Consider the following 20793-nt stretch of genomic DNA (forward strand, 5'->3'; position numbering starts at 1 on the left):
GATGCCAGATTCCCATCTTGCAAAAACCCTGAAGGAGACAGATGCGTGAGGAGAAATGACCAGCACAAGAGGCACAATGCTGTGTTGTTATTAAATATTGTGCCCCAAACCTGCCACACCAGATCCCCTGTCCCTCGGGGATGGTCCCGCATTCTAGCCCTCAGCGAGTGTGGACCGGGTCTGACTTGTCCCAGGCTATACAGCTCCTTGGGGCAGGACCAGGATTCAATTCCAGGTCTCCCGTCTCCAAGAGAAATGTTCTTGTTATGGGGCATGGACAAAACCCCTTCCAGTCCACACCCTGTCTGCTTGGAAACACCCAAAGGGAAAGAATTTACACAGGCAGGTCCTCAAGAGATGGTGCAGTCAGCTGCAGCTGTGGGCCCCTGGATTTCTCAGTTTCGGAAGACACGGCAAGCTTCTGTTCACCAGCTGACCAGAAAGAATCTGCTCCACGATTTACCCCTTTACTCTCGAAGTAGAGATGAGAAATAAACAAGTGGAGAGAAATGTAAGAGAAATGATTTAACTTTATAAAAATGTGATAATACAGCAAGATTTGTTTTTTTTTTTCCTGGCAAGTAAAGTTTATAAAAACACCTGGAATAAAAATTAGAACTATAAACTAATAAAAATTAGATACCATACATTTCAAGGAAACAGAGTCATTTAGAAAGACAATGAAGAAAAAAACAAAGAGTAGCCAAAGCAGCAGCAGCACGGGGAGAAGGCTGGTTCTGTGGTGACGATGAAACAGCGACGGACCCGTGTGAGCCTGACCTCTGGCACCAGGCCGGGCTGAAGGGTGGGGGACAGGGAGGGAAGTGACCATGAGAGAGGCGGAAGAGCTTCCAGAAAGGGACATACCGAAGGCTCAGTGGGCAGCCACGGCCTCCTGCAAACAGGCCCACGGCCCCTTCTTCTTCCCAGACCTGCTGGCCACAGGGCAGTGATTCATGGCCAAATCCTATTGGATGGGCACCACAAGGCTGGTTCTCCTCTGTCTATCTGTCCCCAACCTCCAGCTCTGCAGGTCCTGGTGTTCCTGTGGAGAGCTCAGTGGGGGAAAACTCATCGGGACGTCAAGCTAAGCTAGGACAGCTAACTTGCCAGGGAGACCCAAGGAAACCAGACGTAGAGGGCTACATACAAAACACTGTTTGGAACGTCTGCACCAGAGCCAAGGTAGAGTTGGGACAACCTTGGAGAGACAGGCTGGGAACTCCCGGCAACATCCCCCAGCCTTTCATTCTAGGGGGCTGGTCTTGAGGCTGGCTGCCCAGAAGACAATGGGGAATGCTTGACTACGTTCTGAGGTAGTCTAATCGCGACTTGCACGGGCAGCTGAGGATGGTCTCAAACAATGGGGGGAAGGCAGGCAGAAACGTTGCCACCGAGAGAAAAGGCTAACATATATAACAGAAGGAATTAAGCCACAGGTGGGCTCAGAGATGACCAGAGTGTGGCCTGGGGTCGGGGGTGGCCAGCAGCATGAACAGAGATGAGAGGATCCGGGGGCAGTGTTCCCGGGCCAGGGCAGTGGTAACTCTGAGGTGAGGGATGTCCCTGCTACTTACTGACCAGTGTCATGGTGATCATGAGCCAGAGAACCCGGGGGCCTCGGGGGGTGGATCCCAATGTTCCCTCCAGCTATGACTCCTCTCGCCTGAGCCTCTTTTAGGGGGACCCAGTACTGCTGGACTTGAACTTGGAAAACACTTAAGAGGCCCCTGCTCTGAGGGAGCAGTCAGACCCTGAGCCACCACAGAGAGAGAAATGACAAGAATGAAAAGCAAAGGCGTTGTCAGACCCCTCCCGCCGCTTCTTATGCTAACGTATCTTCTTCTCCTCATCTGCCCCGGCACTCGGGATTCTAAGTCAGGATGGAACGTCCTGAAGGTTTAGGAAGCAGCAGCCGGGTGGACGTTACAACTTTCTCCGCTTTGCACACTTCCGAAAACGCCTTCTGGGACGGAGCTCACCAAAGTCTTCCACTTCATTTTCGTAATCATCTTCTTGAACGACACCTGTTTAAAAAGCAAAGAAAACAGAAATGAAGTGCAGAATGGTGATCTTTTTCACTCTACTGCAACATATAACATCCTAGTAAAACCTGATGTCTCTGCAATCGTTGTTTTGAATTAAAGAAAAAAAAGACCAGGCAGAGCCAAAGTAAACACCCTTCTCCAGAATGTTCTTTTACAGGCTAGTTCCTCTGGCCTTATTTTAGAGGCCCTTTAAACGAAAAATCTGTCAAACAAAGCCTAAAATCAACCTCAGCCTTGAGCTGGTATCCCAGTTATATTCTCCTGTTTGAAACAATCACAAAAGTCATAGTGCCAGAAGTGACTATAATCTAAAGATTTTTTATTGGCACAGACATTTGTGTCAAGTCCTTTCCAGTTTTCCCCAGCTCGGGGGTCTGGATTTTCCAGCAGCCTCTGGATTATGAGGACTCACAGAAGGGCAATCTGGGGCAGGTGAGATACTGGGAGGAAGAAGAAATAAGGTCTCCCCAAGAGGGGGAGACTTTCCAGATCAAATAGAACTCGGCAAGATAAGGCTGACTGTCAAGAAAGAAACCCAACTCACTATACACCAGCCTTAAACCCTCTGAAGGAAGATGTATGCAAGTTTCCCCAATGATTTTATTCACAAATTTGTTTTATATCCCCAAGCCCATAACAGTACTGATACATTCTAGACACTCAATACATATTCATGGACTTACATGAATGGTCTGCACAGGCAAACATTTATCTAGGGATGGCTTTGCAACACTTTGCCCACCATGGGAGTAGTGACAGAGCATCACTGATAACAGCTCATGAGTGGCAAACGTTTTTGGAAAAGCAACTGGCACAAGCCCTGAATAACAGCCCTCGCAGTCAGATGGGGGAACCCAGCCACTCTATCACTATTGACCTGAGTCACTGGGGGCAGTGACTGCTCACATCACAGGCGGCCCTACTTCAGACTGACCTGGGAGCCAGCAGAATCAAGGGCCACAAGACCCAGAGCCTCACCCTGGGGTGAAGGACTCCTCACCTTCTTCCTTCAAGCGCAGCTCTGTTTTCCTCAGCCACTCCCGCGCATCCCTGGCGGACGGGATCAGGACGTTGATCAGCCGAGCCATGACCTCCTCCGCTAGGGAACCAAAGAACGAGAGCTCTGAGTGAAAGGGCGGCTGTAGGGACCAGGACACTCAGTACTAGAGTCAAAGCCCCCAGCTCCTGGGAGCTCGTCTCTGCTTCCCCTGTGGAGAGGGGCAGCATAAGGCCACTGTCTGCCACCAGGAGCAGAAACCACAAGTAGATGCCAGCCTGATTACCAGTCCTGCCCGTCTGGAGACACTGCCAGTAGCAAGCCTTTCGAGGAAGCTTTTGTTCAAACTGTGATTATCTTAAACCAGAGTGTCTGAATTCTAGAATGATTTAAAAATATGGAATTTCACTGATTTTATACATAACTTCCACTCAACATTGCTAAGATGTAGCTAATAAGGATGTCAGAGGAAATCTGATTCACAGACCACATAAGAATTCTTATTAAAGGCTCACACTGGGTATGATGTGAGGACCCTGCTAAAAGAAGAGACCAGCTACGTACCTCTAGATCTTAGTGAAGAGTTCAGCACATAGTAGGTGCTCAAGAAACAATCACTGAATGAATGAATCAGGGGACGTTTAAAGAGTTTCCTCAAGGGCTCCCCTGGTGGCGCCGTGGTTGAGAGTCCACCTGCCGATGCAGGGGACGCAGGTTTGTGAGCTGGTCCGGGGGGATCCCACATGCCGCGGAGCGGCTAGGCCCGTGAGCCATGGCCACTGAGCCTGTGCGTCCGGAGCCTGTGCTCCGCAACGGGAGAGGCCACAGCGGTGAGGGGCCCGCGTACCACCAAAAAAAAAAAAAAAAAAAGTTTCCTCAAGATTTGAAACATTCCCCCTCTATGCTCTACATAGAATTGGTTAGCAAACATTTTTCTTGTCTGTTGTGCCAGGGGAAACCATCCTGACCCAAGATGATGACATATTGTTAACTGTGGGAGGGGTGGTCTAAACAATGGGGCTTTGCTGTAATTGGAGAACGCACGGTCCTCACTTGTATTTCTGCTAATGCCAAGATTCCATCATCCCCAGGTCAGACATCACTACAAAGGACTGGAGTCGGACATGTGTTCTCAAAGCCCAGGTTCTGACACCATCTGCACCCCACTTCTGAGGGCCCTTACCACCAGCCCAGGCCTTCCGCCTGTAGAGATCCTCCACCATGTCCGAGACCTTCTTGATGTTCTCCTGGACCTTCCTCTGCAACATGTGGCTGTGCTCTTTGGAGCCCAGGTGGCTGCGGACCCACACGTTCTGCTCCATGTCCTGCACCACCAGCTTGCCTTCATCAATAGCCGGGTCCACCTTCTTGTGGAAAAAGTCTGAGTACTTCTGGTAGGCCGCTTGCTGCCTCTGGTGGCTTTGCAGGTGGATGTGCTGCTCGTAAGACTCACTGCTCCTCTCCCGACCTTGCTCGTCTTCCAGCTCGGCCCCGGAAAGGGCCACAGCCTCAGGAGCCGCTCCCTCAAATGCCTGATCAGAGCCAAAATAGTTCTCGGGCCCACGGGTGAACTTCACCCCACACAGGTCACACTGGGTCCTGTCCACATCGGCCTTTTTGAAGCTCCCAGCCCCGGGTTCCCTGCCCTCCTCCCTGAAGTGCTCGGCCTGGGCCCCCACCCTCCTCCTCCAGCTGATGCACAGGGACACCACCAGGTACGCCCTCCGCAGCTTCCGCTGGATGGAGGCCTTCCGCTGCTTCTGCGACAGGATGGTGGCAAGGAGGTGGTCCCGGTCTTCGAAGGCCAGCTCCTCCATCTCGTCCTGACCTACCTCGCACTCGGGTTCGACAAAGTAGCCCATGGGGTCCTCGGAGAACAGGCGGTTCAGTCTGATCTCCTCGTGGTAGAGGCCTCGGACAGTGGTCCCTTTGGTGTGCCCGCTGTCCCACTGCCAGTGGCAGTCCATCAGGTACTCTTCATCCCGCTCAAAGAGCAGGTCCTGCAGCGCCTCCACCACAGACTTCACGTTGACCGCCAGCTGCACCCGATTCACCGCTCTGAGGAGCCTCTCGGGGACCTGGCCCGGGAAGTCCATGCTCATCAGCTGCAGCCTGGCCTCGATCTCCTGGAAGTGGCTTGACAGAAGAGGCCTGCATGACGGCTGCAGCACCCCCTCAGTGTTCACAAGCATCACCAAGCACAGCACCAGGGTCCGCTCTGCCTCCCCGGACACCAGGTAGTCAATTTCACTGAAGGCATCGAGCAGGACATTGAAGTTCTTGTTCTCATGGCCGCAGAGCACCTTGACGAGGTAGGACAGGTGGAACTGGAAATTCTGAATGGCTCTGGTCACATCCTTGGGTCTGTATTCCTGAATGATGGCAAACACATCCCCAGGCTCCCGGTCCTTCTTGCTGAACAGGAACTCCCAGTAGTGCAACAGTGCGATGTAGCTCTTAGGGAGGCACAGGATGGCGTTCTTCCAGAGGCGGGCCAGAACCGCCCCACAGTGGATGAACTGGAACTCCAGCAGGGCCACCGTGTTCCCAATGCTGGGGATGAGTGGCTCTTTGCACCTCTTGACAACAACGTTCATGAAACGGAAAAAGCGCCTCTTGTAGTCTTCTGGGTTCCTGCACACGTAGAACTGGTGGATGGAATCCTCCAGCAGCCGGATGAAGCACAGGTGGGTCTTCTCCACGCTCTCATCATCCTTGTTGGGCGTCAGCATGCCAAATTTCCCTTCTATTCCTTTCATCCTGCTGCCTCTCCCCGTGCTCCTTTCCTCTTTTTCAGTCTGGACGGCTTTGAGTTCCCGGTTGTACTGGTCCTCCTCCTGGTGGAGCAGCTTTTCAAGCTCATCAGGGTAGCTAGAAGAGAGAAGGAAAGCTTGCATGGCACTCAGCCACAGGTCTGTGGACTCCCGGCGGCTTCGAGCCCTTTCGTTTTGAAATAGGACATGGATGTACTCTTTCAGGGCAGACCTGTAGGACCAGAAGGATCTGTAACGTGGTTTCAGGACTTCTTTGCATGCCATGGGGTTTTCTGACAATACTCTCTGATGGAAATGCTTAGGGAAGAGGACATTCAGCAGGGATTTGCAAAGGCCATATTTATCCGGAGACAAAATATAATCGATTTCTTCAAGTTCTTCAGCTAAGACTTTAGGGAATACTTTTTTGGCTTCCAAAAGCAATCCGCTGATCGCCACCAGGTGTATTTTTGTCTGAACCAAACGCTTGGCCTCATGACGCCGCAAAGGCCTGTGGAAATCTTCACAGTGTCTATCCTCGCATTTTAAGCCCACAATAAACCTCGTGCAGACGCCCAGGTAGGTCTTCCCAAGCAGGTTCCGTGTGATCTGACACAGCCTGCTCAGAAGGTGTTTGTTTAAGGCTAATTTCACCTGGTCCGTCATTATCAAGAAATGCTCTTTCGTTTTCTTCTCTCTCAAGTTCAAATCCAGATCAGAAATGATTCTTGATATGGGTCCGGGGTTGTTCTGAGCTATCTGGCAGTACTTGGCATCCACCTGCGAAATCCCAAAAAACTCAAAGCAAGACTTGACCATCTCCTTCTCGGCGTTGTTGGTCACTCTTTTGAGGGCCCTGACCAGACTGAGAAGGACCTCCAGGCCCGCCGGAGCCAGGGCCAGGACATCCTCGGGCTGGGCCTCACAGCGGCTGGCAGCTTCGTAGAGCGCCTCCACTGCCCCTGCCGAGTGGTTGAGGGTGTCAAACATCAGGAAGGCGTCCTTGAGCTTTGGAAAGTCTCTCAGGATTACCCCCTGCAGGAAGTGGGCCTCGGCGATGCCAGACGCCTGATTGGTCTGATGGCAGAGGTCCAGGGCTTCTCTGAGGATGGCCTTGGTATGGTCGACATCGGAATCCCTGGCCACGTTGAGGCGGGCGGCTGCTAGCAGACATGAGGCCTGGAAGTCCTTGTCAGCGGTGAGCCTGGCAGCCTCTAAGAAGCAGCCATGTTGCTTCATCAGCAGGGCGGCCTCTTCCCTCCGACCTTCCCTGTTGAGCAGGTCGGCAGCCTCTGCAAGCCGCTTCCGAGACTTCAGAAACACCAGTTGGTCTTCCGTGTCGAGCTTTGAGAGCACAGCCATCATCTCCTTTATCTTATTCGTGCTCAGGTACTTGGCTGCAGCTTCCAAGTAAAACTGGCTGGCTGAATAGGAGAGCTTGGGAATGGGATGGGTCTTGGCCCTTAGCATTTCTTCATACCTGCAATGACAGACAGACAACACCAATGTCAACTCAGTACCACCCAGTAGAAACTTTACAAAATGCAGCACAGAACAACTCATCATAAAATGACCACTTGTAGATAGGACCTGCAGAATAGGACCTAAAGTTATCCAGCATCTTTATCAAGGCTTCATTTTACACTGATAAAATTAATTCTTTATTCCTCGAAGGAACCAAGCAATAGTATGCTTAATTAATGAAATATAGTGGAGTTGCAGAAAAAGAAAAAATACTACAAACACACACGCAAAAGAACAAACCCCTCCCAAAAGCCAAAAAAAAAGAATAAAAAACAAAAAAAGAAAAAATAAACAAAAAAGAAAAAGAAAGAAATATAGTGGAGTTGCAACCTAGGCAAGTAGCAATTACGCTGGAAAGTCAATCTGTAAGGCAGAAATTATGCATAGCCAAAATAATCCTTGAAAAAAATCCCTTAAACTTGCATAAAAGCTTGCTAATCACTTTGGATTCACAACCCTGTTGAGTCTGATACCTGATTAATGAGAAAGAGTGGAGATGGGGGCTGCAGACACACCAGCCATTACATCAATCTTCCTCTTATTAATCAACCCGTGACTTTTCTCTTTTGCCAGGAATGTAAGCGGTTGAGTTAGTGTGAGGTGAATGAAGCCCCGAAGTCCCCAAAGTCAAGCTCCTCTTGACTCTGCTGATCCAAGTGAGTATACCCCACATACGAAATTTCAAGGCATTGGGCCAATCCAATGAAACATGCTTACTTTTGAACTCTCACAGGAGACAAAACACATTTCCTCACAACCAGAGAGGTGCCCAGGGACCTCCTGCTGCCCCAGGGTCATCCCACAAATATCAGATCCCTTCGTATAACAGGTCCTCTGTGAAGGGGTGTAACTGAGGATTAGCCTCTCTTGTGAGCTTTGGCTGATGGAGTAGGGGGTATTTACAGCAAGTTTAAAAATTTTTTGGGACCTCCCTGGTGGTCCAGTGGTTAAGACTCCATCTTCCACTGCAGGGGGCCTGGGTTCGATCCCTGGTCAGAGAACTAAGATTTTCCTCATGTCACGCGGCATGGCCAAAGGAAAAAAAAATCTTGAACTACATATGGGAACATGTGTATATGTATAACTGATTCACTTTGTTATAAAGCAGAAACTAACACACCATTGTAAAGCAATTATACCCCAATAAAGATGTTAAAAAAAAAATCTTAAACTAAGAAAATTTGCTTAGGTATTTTCTTTTCAAATCTAAAATGTCCTCATTACGTTTTGAGTCAGGCCAGTTAGCAATTGAATTCTACATACACTATACAGAGCATTCAAAAGACACAGAAAAATCAAGTGTGAGGCTCCAATTAACACTGATGACATTAGATCTCAACTCAACATATCATTAAAAAGAGTCAGTTAAATACCTCAGGAAAGCTGATAAAGATAAACAAAATAATGAGAGACCCCAAAAAAATGTTTCTGGGGAAAATCTATGATTATTCAATGCTCTCCTGGAAAAGTGAGAACAGATTAACTAAATAATTGAAAGTACAATAAAACCCTCTCAGGTGGTTTTGTCATATGGCCTCACAAGGGAATTGGCCTGGTTGATTACTCAGCGTACACAGCACCCAATCAATGTCACAGGGGGCACCCTGTTACGGATGACAGTTTGTGTCCCCTAAAATTCATATGTTGAAGCCCTAACCCTTAGTGTGGTTGTATTTGGAGATGAGGCTTCTAAGGGAGTAATTAAGGTTAAATGAGGTCATAAGGGTGGAGCCTTGATCTAATAGGATTAGTGTCCTAATAAGAAGAGACACCAGGGAATTCCCTGGTGGTCCAGTGGTTAGGACTCTGTGCTTTCACTGCCGAGGCCCGGGTTCAGTCCCTGGTCGGGGAACTAAGATCTCACAAGCCGCGCAATGTGGCCAAACAAGAAAAAAGAAAAGAAAAAACAAAAAAAGAAGAGACACCAGAGAGGGAGCTCTCTGTCGCCCACAATCTCTCTCTCCCTCCATGCTTAAACACCAGGGGAAGTCCACGTGAGGACATAGCAAGAAGGCAGCTGTCTGCAAGCCAGGAAGAGAGCTCCCACCAGTAATCCAATTGACTGGAGCCTTGATCGTGGACTTCTAACCTCCAAAACTGTGAGAAAATACAATAAATTTCTGTTGTTTAAGCCACCCGATCTATGGCATTTCATTATGGCAGCCTGAGCTGACTAATACATACACACTGTGTATATCTTCCACATAATGGAACCAAAGACCTGGATAAAGGAATATGCTCAATTACCAACCTTGACACTAGACACCTTCTTCTCCATTTCCAAAAATAAAACTCAATTTCTTTATCTAGGTGTTGGTTACACAAGTGTATTTACTTTGTGAAAATTACATGCTTTTTAAAAATATATGATATACTTTAATAAATGCTAACTTTAATATAAACTTCAAACACCTGGTCAATCATGTTCATTTTGTCACATGTATAATTTGGTAGAAAGCAAAGAAAATACAGAACTAAGCCACAGCCTACTTTTCCAGGAGCTGTTGAGCAGAAATACAGAACAGCAGACTCTACAATTCTAGCTGTTACACTCCACCAGGAAGACCTCCGACAGGCATCAACCACATGCTGTTTCTAGATTCCTTGTCATCCATTAACCCCACCCATCTGCACTTCACCTTTGGAACATCAGTTAGGCTGAAGGCTCAAGGAGGCTCTACCGGGCCATGTATGAAACTTGTGTGTCCTACAACTGAGGGCATGTGTATATACATATCATACGTATCATACACATATGTATCAGGGCCTGGCTGGGCATCTGCCAGTAAACCACGATGAAGCAGAATCCTGACCGCCCACTAGTACTCTGACCTCTATCCATCCACACATCAGTGAAATTGTCAACTCAGCAGGTAAAGGTGGAGAGGACAGAACTATCATTAAGCACGAAATTGCTGGGCATGTTATAGACACTCGTAACGCATCTGTCATCTTCTTCTGCCCCCTCTCCCCAGGACGCTGTATTCAAGGAGTTCTTGACTCAGCACGGAGGTCACCACCCAAGTGGAAGGAGGGTGACTTGGTCAAGTCACTTCAGAAGAGCAAGACAATACCTACTCAAGGAGCAACAGGAGGGCAGGGCTTGGGGGGATCTGGGGGAGAAAGGAAGAGAATAAAACCACTTACTTTTCCACTGCCACAGCAGCTTCTTCAAAAAGTTCCTCTTGGCAGCACATTTTAAGGGCTAGATCAAATTCCTGAATCTGCTCAAAGCATCTGAAAGCATCTTTGTAGCACTGGCTTCGCTTATAGAAGGAGGCGGCATCTCTTATCTAGGACAGAGTAAAATTTTACTCAGAGTATTTATAATATAACTTTTCATCTTAAAAGTAAACCAACACCATGAATAATAAAGAGGACGTCTGCGATTTATTAGAATCTAGTGAAAAACACTAAAACATAGGTAATTTAGGAAAACTACTGCTTTATAGGGAGAAAAATAAAGTGAAATCCCAACCTCACACCATACACAGATGGAAGCTCCAGATGGGTTAAAGGTCTAAGTGAGAAAGCTATTGGAGGAGAATGTATGAGAATATCTTTGTGACCTTGAGGTAAAGAAAGTCTTCAACAAAACTCAAAACACATGAACTTTGGGGGAGAAATTGATGGATTTAATTACAGTTGACCCTTGAACAACACAGGTTTGACCTGCACAGGTCCACTTATGCAAGGATTTTTTTCGATAATAAATGCTACAGTGTGACATGGTCTGCAGTTGGTTGAATTCCTGATATGAAACCAAGGGTACAGAGGAACCTCGGATATGGAGGGACAACTATAAATTATATGTGGAATTTCAGCTGCACGAAGGGTCAGTGCCCCAATACCTGCACTGTTCAAGGGTCAGCTATACATCAAAACTGTTCAACAAAGAGCACATCAAATAAAGTTAACACAGAGAAGACAAACATTAACATCTAGCCCAGCACTGTCAGACAGAGCCTTCTGTGAAGATAGAAATGTTCTGTATCTATTTATCCAATATGGTAGCCACTAGCCACGTGGGAATAGTGAGCACAGGAAATGTGTGGATAGTGTAACCGAGGAACTGTATTTTTGATTTCATTTAGTTAATGTTATTATAAATTGCCACATGTGGCCACTGGCTACTGTACTAGAGTGGACAGGTCTAGAACACAAAACGGATTCCTGCAAACACAAGAAAAAGACTTTCCAGAAAACTAGGCAAAGGGTATGAACTGGCAGTCTGCAGTGGGGGGAACTTAAATGACTAACAAATAAATGAAGATGCTCAACCTTGCTAATAACCAGAGAAATGTAAATTAAAGCCACAGTGAGATACATCCATGAGGTCTGCAAAAATTAGAAAATCAGAACCCTCTGAACGTGGTCATGGATATGGGGCACAACGACCCCTCATGCACGGAGTGGTACAGCTGCTCTGGAAAGCAAAGTGGCTTTCAACTTTCACTTGGTGAAATTAAACACATGCGCCCCCTGGGGTCAGCAAAACCACTCCTAGCAGTTCACAGCACTGGAAGGGCATGCGCTGTGTCATAATACTTGTGTGTGGCATCTGGGAGTTGGTGGCGACTTGGATGTTCACCACGAGGGAAATGGGTAAGTCAAACGCACTGGATGCCCATTCTGGAATACGAACAGTGGTCAGACACCTGGCTGGGCCTTAACACCATAGCAGAGGGTGGAAAAAGTAGCAAACAGAACAAGATGCTATTTAGATAAGCTTAAAACAAATATGCACAGAGAATACAATACTATTTATTCTTCGGTTATGCACGTGGATGGGGACATATATTAACTGCATTGGAATGGCAGCCAATGAGAAGAGAATGGAAATGGCCATGAGGAGGAAGAGGATGAAGAATATAAAACGATGGTGGGTTTACGTGAACAGAAGAGTATATTCCACTCCTCTTCCTCTCACGTTTCCTGTCCAGCTTATCAGTTAATCGCGTTGGCTTGGCTCTCCCAACATTTCCCAGACAGGACCCCTTCCTAGCCCCTCCACCACGGAGGCAATCCAAGCCGTAGCATCTCAGCCTAAGCCACTGTTCACCCCTCCTAACTGGCCTTTCCGCTTCTACTTTTGCTGCCTACAGAGCTCTCCACAGAGCATCCCAATAATTCGCTTCATGTCACCCCTCCAATCAAAACCTTCCACTGGCTCCCCCTCACCCCGGAACAAATCCAGTCCCTACCATGGACCACAAGGTCCTACCTGATTTGTTCCTGCCACACTCTCTGGCTCATTTTACCAGTTCGACCCCACTCACTCTGCTTTGGCCAAACTGGCTTCCTTGCTGTTTTTCAAACTCGCCCGTACGCTCCCACCTTGGGGGCTTTTATCTGCCATGTCCTCCGGAGGCAGCTGTTCTCGTGGTCTCCCTGCAGAAGTCAGCTCCCTGACCCCGCCTGCACCTAAAACAGCAACGCTTGACACCCCCTCTCCCCTCCCCCAGCCCTCATCCCCGCTGACATCTTCTGTCCTATTGGCTCTGTCACCTCTCTCCCACACTAGAAAGGAACACTACAAAGGCAGAGGCCCCTGCTCTGCTGCCTGTTGGTTGCCACGCGCCCACAGTGCCTGGTACACACTGCGGGGGGCAGCGGGGGGCTACCTATTTGTTGAATATTTCATTTCCTAACTCGACTGGCTGCACCTGACATCCAAAGAGAAAACAGAATCAAAATGGAACAAAACAAAATGCATATGCCAGACTCTCTAATAAATCTCTGCTGGGTTTTATTTAACAAAACAAGCTACACGAAATGCCAAAATACGAACAAGATCCAGGTGTGAGGTTCTTCTATGTCCAGAGACCTCACAGACCAGGGAGCTACTAGACCCATTGCCCCACATCAATCAAACCCCATAACCATAACACCTAGCCACCTTTACCTCTCCTTGACAAGGCTGACGACTCAGAAGAAAAGCCCCAGGGTGAACGCAGGCCCCCTTAGGTGCAAGCATGCACCCAACTGGGTCGAGAGAGAGGAGGGCTGGCTCTAAGCAGGCACCCCCACCCCGGGTCTCTGGGCTCCTGCCGCCCAGAGCAAGGGCCCTGAGAGGTTTCCAGGGAAACCAGTGTTGACCTCTGGAGAGGCAGGAAGCAGGCAAGGCAGAGGAATCCCTGCAAGGAAACCTTCTGCTCCCACAGCCGCTTCACAAACCCTTCTCTCCAGGGTCAGCACACGTCTGGGGACTGTGAACAGGGAGGCGGTGTGGCCTAAGGATTTTGCAAAGGGTGGTCAACTTGAATCACGCTGGCTAGTTTGGTGGGATGACCACAAGAGGTCTGATGCTGTCTGAGGGTTGAAAATCCTGCCAGGGAGGGGCCTGAGCAAAGAAAGGGACCAGACTCTTCCCCAGCTGGGGCTCAGAGCTACTGGAATGTGCTGGCGAGAGAAGGCGGAAGGAGCTGGCACCGGTGGTCAACCCTGGGGACGTGAGGAAGGCCAGCAGCCTGTGTCTCCAGGACCAGGGCGGCCTCCATATCCTGAAGGCTCTGAGGTCCTGGAGAAGGGAACGCGGCCGGACATCTGGCCTGCTGGGCCCCACCCCGCTTTCAGAGGTGGAGCTCGGCGGGCCTCGGGGAGGCAAGGTGAGCAGACAAGGAAGGGGGCTCTGGCTTAGCCAGGATGGGCGCTGTCAGGCAAAGAGGGGAAAGCAACAGGTTCAGGCCTGTCCCCTGTCACTGTCACTGCTTAGGGCCCAAGGGGGTGCCTTAGAGATGGAGGCCGGGGGACAAAGGAACATGGAGAGTTCAGAAACCATTTTAGTTCCTGGAATCTTATGACCCAAACTTCCTTCACACGCTGAAATCCCCATTCCACCCCCTTCTCCCACATGCTAACTAGTCACGTCCCATACTAAACATGGGGCAGGGAGGGCAGCCTTGGGACGGCCTTATCTTCTCTGACACTGACTTGGGGCCACACTTCAAACTTCCCAGGAGGTCCCACCTCCACCCAGCCCAATGCCCAGGGTGCTCTGAGGGTCCAGGAGTCCCTCCAGTTCACATACAGACATGAACAGCCCCCTCCCTACTAGACGGTCATAACACCTGACGCAGGAGGAAATGCAGTAGCTGCAGCCAGGAACCCTACAGCAGCATCTGTGGTGAGGACCAGATGGTTCCACATCCAACACACCACAACGGATACGGTAAAAATGAACTGCTTCGTATTATTTACGATAGCCAAGATATGGAAGCAACCTAAGTGTCCATCAGCAAAGGAACGGATAAAGAAGATGTGGTACATATATACAATGGAATACTACTCAGCCATAAAAAAGAATACTGCTCAGCCATTTGCAGTAACATGGATGGAGAGTACTGTGCTGAGTGAAAAAAGACAGAGAAAGACAAATACAGTATGATATCACTTGTACGTGGAATCTAAAAAATACAACAAACTAGTGAACAAAACATTAAAGGAGGAGACTCACAGATTTAGAGAACAAACTAGTGGTTTGTTCTCTAGTGGGGGAGAGGGGCAAGACAGAAGTAGAGGATTAAGAGGTACAAAGTATTAGGTAAAAAATAAGCTTCGGGCTTCTCTGGTGGTGCAGTGGTTCAGTCCGCCTGCCAATGCAGGGGACACGGGTTCGTGCCCCGGTCCAGGAAGATCTCACATGCTGCGGAGCGGCTAGGCCTGTGAGCCATGGCCGCTGAGCCTGTGCGTCTGGAGCCTGTGCTCCGCAACGGGAGAGGCCACAACAGTAAGGGGCCCGTGTACCGCAAAATAAATAAATAAATACGCTTCAAGGATAGGGGCTTCCCTGGTGGCGCAGTGGTTAAGAGTCTGCCTGCCAATGCATGGGACACGGGTTTGAGCCCTGGTCTGGGAGGATCCCACGTGCTGTGGAACAAGTAAGCCTGTGCGCCACAACTACTGAACCTCTGCTCTAGAGCCCTCGTGCCACAACTGCTGAAGGCCAGGCGCCTAGAGCCTGTGCTCTGCAACAAGAGAAGCGACCACAATGAGAAGACTGCGCACTGCAACGAAGAGTAGCCCCCGCTCACTGCAACTAGAGAAGGCCCACGGGCAGCAACAAAGACCTAATGCAGCCAAAAATAAATAAATTAAATAATAAAATTTAAAAAGTATATATATATATTAAAAAAAGCTACAAGGATATATTGTACAACATGGGGAATATAGCCAATATCTTATAATAACTATAAATGGAGTATAACCTTTAGAAATTGTGAACCACTATATTGTACACCTGTAACTTACATATTACTGTACATCAGCTATACTTCAATTTAAAAATTTTTTAATTAAAATTTTAAAAATGAACTGCTTTATGTACAGCATTGTGACTGTAGTTAATAACAGTGTATCGTGTATTTGAAAGCTGCTAAGAAAGTAGATCTTTTAAAATATTTATTTATTTTTGTTTTATTATTTTTTATCAAAGTATAGTTCACTTACAATATTATATTAGTTTCAGGTATACAACACAGTTATTTGATATTTTTATAGATTACACGCTATACAAAGTTATTATGAAATACTGGCTATATTCCCTGTGCTGTACATTACATCCTGTACTTATTTATTTTACACCTGGTAGTTTGCACCTCTTAATCCTCTTCACTTATTTTGCCCCTACTTCCACTCCTCTCTGGTAACCACTGGTTTGTCCTCTGTATCAGTGAGTCTGCTCCTGTTTTGTTATCTTTGTTCATTTGTTTTATTTTTTAGATTCCACACGTAAATGAAAACGATCTTAAATGTTCTCATCACAAGAAAAAAGATCATCACTATGTGTGGTGATGGACATTAACTAAACACTGCGGTGATCATTTTGCAATTTATGTATATAATGAATCATTATGCTGTATAACTAAAACCAATTTGATATTATATACATCAATTATATCTCAATAAGAAGAAAAATGAATCACTATGAAAATCATCACCTCTCGGATGTCACAACAATGCCAAATTGCCATAAAAATCTCTGTCTACTTTCCTCTTTGGAGTTTATCTTGTTACAGATAATAAGAGTCTGTGGCCTGTGCCAGCCTGCAGACCACACTGTGAGCCCTGTGCTCTGGACCAGCAACTCTGTCCACTAGCGCTTCTAGAATAATGGAAATGTTCTATCACAACGTGCACCTGAGATGTGGCTAGTGAGACTGCAGAAGTGAATTTCTGACGTTATTACATTTTAGTTAACCTAAATGTTTAATTAAGTAGCCACATGTGGCTAGTGGCTGCCAGATTGGTCAGTGCAGATCTAGAGTAATTGCTGGGACACAGAGAAAACACCATGTAACTGCCAGACCATCCACCCAGGCTGACTCCAGACTGAACATGGAGAAAGAAAAGGCAGGAATATTCTTAAACCCATCTTCCCTTTGATGTGAACATTTGGCCTCCCTGTGGTTAATAATGGGTCGCAAACATTCACAGACATGGACACACACACACACAAACACACACACACACACAGTCCCTGAAACCATCTAAATGTTCGAGCAGATGGAGGAAGAAGGGCCACCCACAGAGTCGACAGGGCCAACCTCTCCCTCTTGGGAGGACAGAAGCCCTTCCTGACACAGGCGGAGGCTGGGGGCCACCCTTCCATCTGCCCCACGGAGCCCAGTTCTCCTAGGAGCAGCCGTGGGCCAGACGTACCTTTCCCAGCCTCTCGCACAGCTGGGCACACAGCTGGAACTCCTTGGCGTAGCTCAGACACTTAAGGGACAGCTTTGGCTCCTTGCACTCCAGATACGTCTTGGCCAGTTCCAAATATTCCACCTGCTTTTCCCTGGGAGGGGGAAATAGAACAGAGTTTCCATGGAATGTGATACCAGTAGATTGAACCTGCAGCTCTCTCTCAGAGCAAACCTGAAATGACCCCCGAGGCTCTTACTTGGGGCTGACTTTCTTGGATTTCATGTTCAGGGCGGTGCTGTGGGCCAGAGCCAGCTTCTCCTTTTCCAACGCACCTCCCTTTTGGAAACACTTGGCTGCAACCTGGAATAGACCAAAGGTTTCTGTTTCCAGCAAGGTCGCAGAGGTGACACAGGAACAAGAGTTAAAGCACACATTCCATGTTTTCACGGACAAAGCACTGGGTCTCACCCCAGCCAAATCCGTGAGGGAGGGGCAGGAAGGTGCTGAAACACTAAATAAAACAGCCTCAGTTGGGACTGACATATACACATTGCTACATGTAAAATAGATATAACTAATAAGGACCTACTTATAGCACAGGGAACTCTACTCAATACTCTGTCATGACCTATGTGGGAAAAGAATCTAAAAAAGAGTGGATATATGTGTGTGTATAACTTACTATGCTGTGTGCCTGAAACTAACACAACGCTGTACATCAATTATACTCCAATAAAAATTTTTAAAAAAGAAAAGAAAAAACAGCCCCAGAGGATAAAGCCTAATTGTGTTACCAGCTAACACTTTGGACTCAAAGCTTCCCTTTGGAAACACCTAGGAGCCATGGAAAAGGCACATCAGACATATTTTTACAGGTCACCGTAATAACACCTTCATCTGATCTTCAATAGCCGCGTGTGAGATGTTTCATCCTTCCCACACTATTTGGTAGCAACCTCAAGTCAAGGACATGGAGAAACTGGCCCAAGGTTGCCCAGTGGCTTTTCTGGGCTCAACATAGGTCCCCTCTAGTTGGTAACAACCAAGGCTAGTGGGCAGTGTTGGCAGAGCAGCAGCAGTGCACCTATTATGGTAGAAACGGGGACAGAGATGGTGTCCCAACACATCCCAGAAGATGACTGACCAGATCCTTGGCACATGCAGACCTGTACGCTGCAAAGAGAAGATGGGCAGACAAGTGTCCCAGGGGAGTCAGCCTGTTCTCTGCTCCCCACCAGCAGAAAGTTGCTGACATCATGTCTCCAAGTGCGGACTACAGGGCAGAAAGTTCATGTTCTGCCCAGCATGTAGGGATTAGGCCTCAGTGTGGGCAAGAGAAGGATTAAGTGGCACTTACTGATAACACAGGCAGGATGGCATCTCTCCCCCCGGGCTCTCTGTTCCAGCCTCCCCAGCCCCGTGGGCCTCCTTTCATTCCTGTGACACGTGAAATGCTCCTTTCTGCCACAGGGCCTTTGCACACACTCTTCCCTCTGAGTGAAATGCTCTTCCATCCCTCCTCTGCCTGCTTAACGTCATGTATCCTACAGGTCCCAGCTCAAGGCTCCCACTCAAAGTAGCCTTCTCTGGCCACACCGTCTAGGACAGGCAGTTCTGGAGGCAGCTTGTCATTCACATGTGACATCGGGAACTGCCGGCACTGTGCCCTTTTCTGTATACCTGTCCTGCCCACTGTCACATCCCCATGACCTAAATGCAATGCTGGGCCCACAGCTCCACAGGATATGCTGAATGAATGGAACTCAAGGGCTTCCACTTGTACGGTGGTTCTGAGACACTTACTGACATGCAGCCCCAAACAATATACTTCCTGAGTCCCAAAGCCCTTTAGCAGAGTCAAAATAAAGTCAGGTGAGGGGGAGGCTTTTTATAACATTCTCGTCTGTGCTACTCCCCTCAAAAGATTTTGGATTCAAACATTCAAAAGGTATCTTTCAAGGGATAAAGAATTGGAAATCCACGGGCAATACATATAAACACCAGCTGTGTTCTGAAGCGAGAAAGGGAAAGACTTTATAGGTTTCTAATTTCATACCCACACCTGCTGCCCACATTGTCCTGCCCTATCCCCTTTCTGAAAAAAAAAAATCTTGGTTTTATAACAACAGCCAGGTGTTTAGTATTCCTTGCCAATTACAACAGGGATGGGCAGTGAATACAGTGCAGGGCTCAGTCAACTTCTGCAGCTGCATATTTATGGAAACACTATCCCGACACGACTAAACACACAATGGTGCAAACTGTTTTCTCCTCCCTTACACCTGATGGCAGGGGTGACCACAGGCCTTCACCCCTCTCTGTATCCATCCTAGCCCCCTTATGGAGCAACTCTGCAGCTTCCCCCATCGGGAGTGCAGCCTGTTCCCCATCCCTCCCGACAGAAGGATTCCTCAGCAGGCAGAGGCCAGGACCCTTCCTCTTCCTATGATCACACGCTGGCACTTGGCCAAAAGGAAGGCTTGTCATGACCGCATGGGGGTGGTGGGGAGCGGGACAGGGAGATCTCTGCATGGCGGGTGACCTGATGTCGCAGAAGGGGCAGCAGCACAAGTACCATGACCCCGACCCCCTCCCCGTCCTGGTGACAAATGCAGTGATGAGAAACCTGATGGTGAGGCTTGACGAGGCCACAGGTCACCCAGACCTCTCTCTCCTTACCTTCCAGCACTGGTGTTTAGCATAGTAATCTCCTTGGGCGATCCACCCCGCAGGGGTTGAGGTTTTAACAAACATGCTATCGTCGAGGTCTAAAATGAAAGAGAAACATGGGTTTGCTTCTCTGGGGATCCCTTCACTGAAACCTGTTATGGGCTCTATTTTGTTCCCCTACACCCAAAATTTCAAGTATTGAAGTCCTAACCCCCAGTCGCTTGGAATGTGACTGTATTTGGAGACAACGGTCTTTAAAGAGGTGATTAAGGTAAAATGAGGTCATATGGGTGGGCCCTGATCCAATGTGACTGGCATCCTTATAAGAAGAGGAGATTAACACATACGAACAGACACAGGGGGCTCACACAGAGAAAAGGCCATCTACAGCCAAGGAGAGAGGCCTCAGAAGAAATCAAACCACTGACAGCTTTATTGATCTTAGACTCCTAGGCTCCAGAACTGAGACAATAATTTCTGTTGTGTAAGCCACCCAGTCTATGGTATTTGTTATGGTGGCCTGAGCAAACAAACACACCTACGTTGTCTGTCTAGCGTTCATGTAAGGCAGAGTGTAGCTTACCAAGCCAGGTTGTAGTGGGTTTTGGGAGAAGGAGGTGGAGGTGAGAAAAGATGCTCTTTGATTTTTGAACTTTGGTCTGCCTTCCCTTCCTAGGGATACGAATTAGAAGACAGACAGCAATTTCCAGTTCCTCCTTGAAAACCCAAAGCCATGTAGCTCTTGGCAAACTCCCATGCCGGGGCCTTAGCAGGGGAAAAGGTGATAGGATATGACAGTATTTCCAAATGTGCAGACTTTGCCCTCATCACAGCAAGCGATCTGACACATTCTGGTTGGTGGACGTTGACCACTGCCACCACCTGCTATTGGTCCCGTCTGTCAGCCTCAGCAGCTGGCGGTGACTGCACTGGCCCCCCTTGCCGAGGACCCCCGAGCACTGCCAGCGGTGGTGGGGGTGGGGGCGGAGGCGACACTCTCTGGGGATTCCGAGCCACAGCTTCACGAAACACACAAAAGGCTGAATATCAGGACGACGTGGAAGTCAAATCTGAGCCAGAAAGGTCAGAGTCCCCTCAGCCAACAGAGGTCAACCAGAGGGGCCAGGCAGACAGGCCCGCTTTGTTTAGGTGGTGCAAA

General features: G+C 48.3%; 1 protein-coding gene across 1 annotated transcript in view; it reads right to left on the reverse strand.

Moving 5' to 3' along the window:
* Positions 1-634: 634 nt before the first annotated feature.
* The window catches only part of TRANK1 (tetratricopeptide repeat and ankyrin repeat containing 1), an 82156-nt gene continuing 61997 nt past the window's right edge, over positions 635-20793 (reverse strand). Inside the window, exons 19-25 of the mRNA XM_082848448.1 lie at positions 19644-19732; positions 17221-17324; positions 16983-17115; positions 10470-10615; positions 4229-7278; positions 3049-3147; positions 635-2027 (exon numbers count right to left, since the gene is read on the reverse strand). Of these exons, the coding sequence (XP_082704574.1) occupies positions 1927-2027; positions 3049-3147; positions 4229-7278; positions 10470-10615; positions 16983-17115; positions 17221-17324; positions 19644-19732 (3722 nt within the window). The 3' untranslated portion in view covers positions 635-1926. The remainder of the gene's footprint in view (positions 2028-3048; positions 3148-4228; positions 7279-10469; positions 10616-16982; positions 17116-17220; positions 17325-19643; positions 19733-20793) is intronic.

Source organism: Leucopleurus acutus, assembly GCF_964270905.1.
Source record: "Leucopleurus acutus genome assembly, chromosome: 10".
In the NCBI taxonomy this organism is placed as follows: domain Eukaryota; kingdom Metazoa; phylum Chordata; class Mammalia; order Artiodactyla; family Delphinidae; genus Leucopleurus; species Leucopleurus acutus.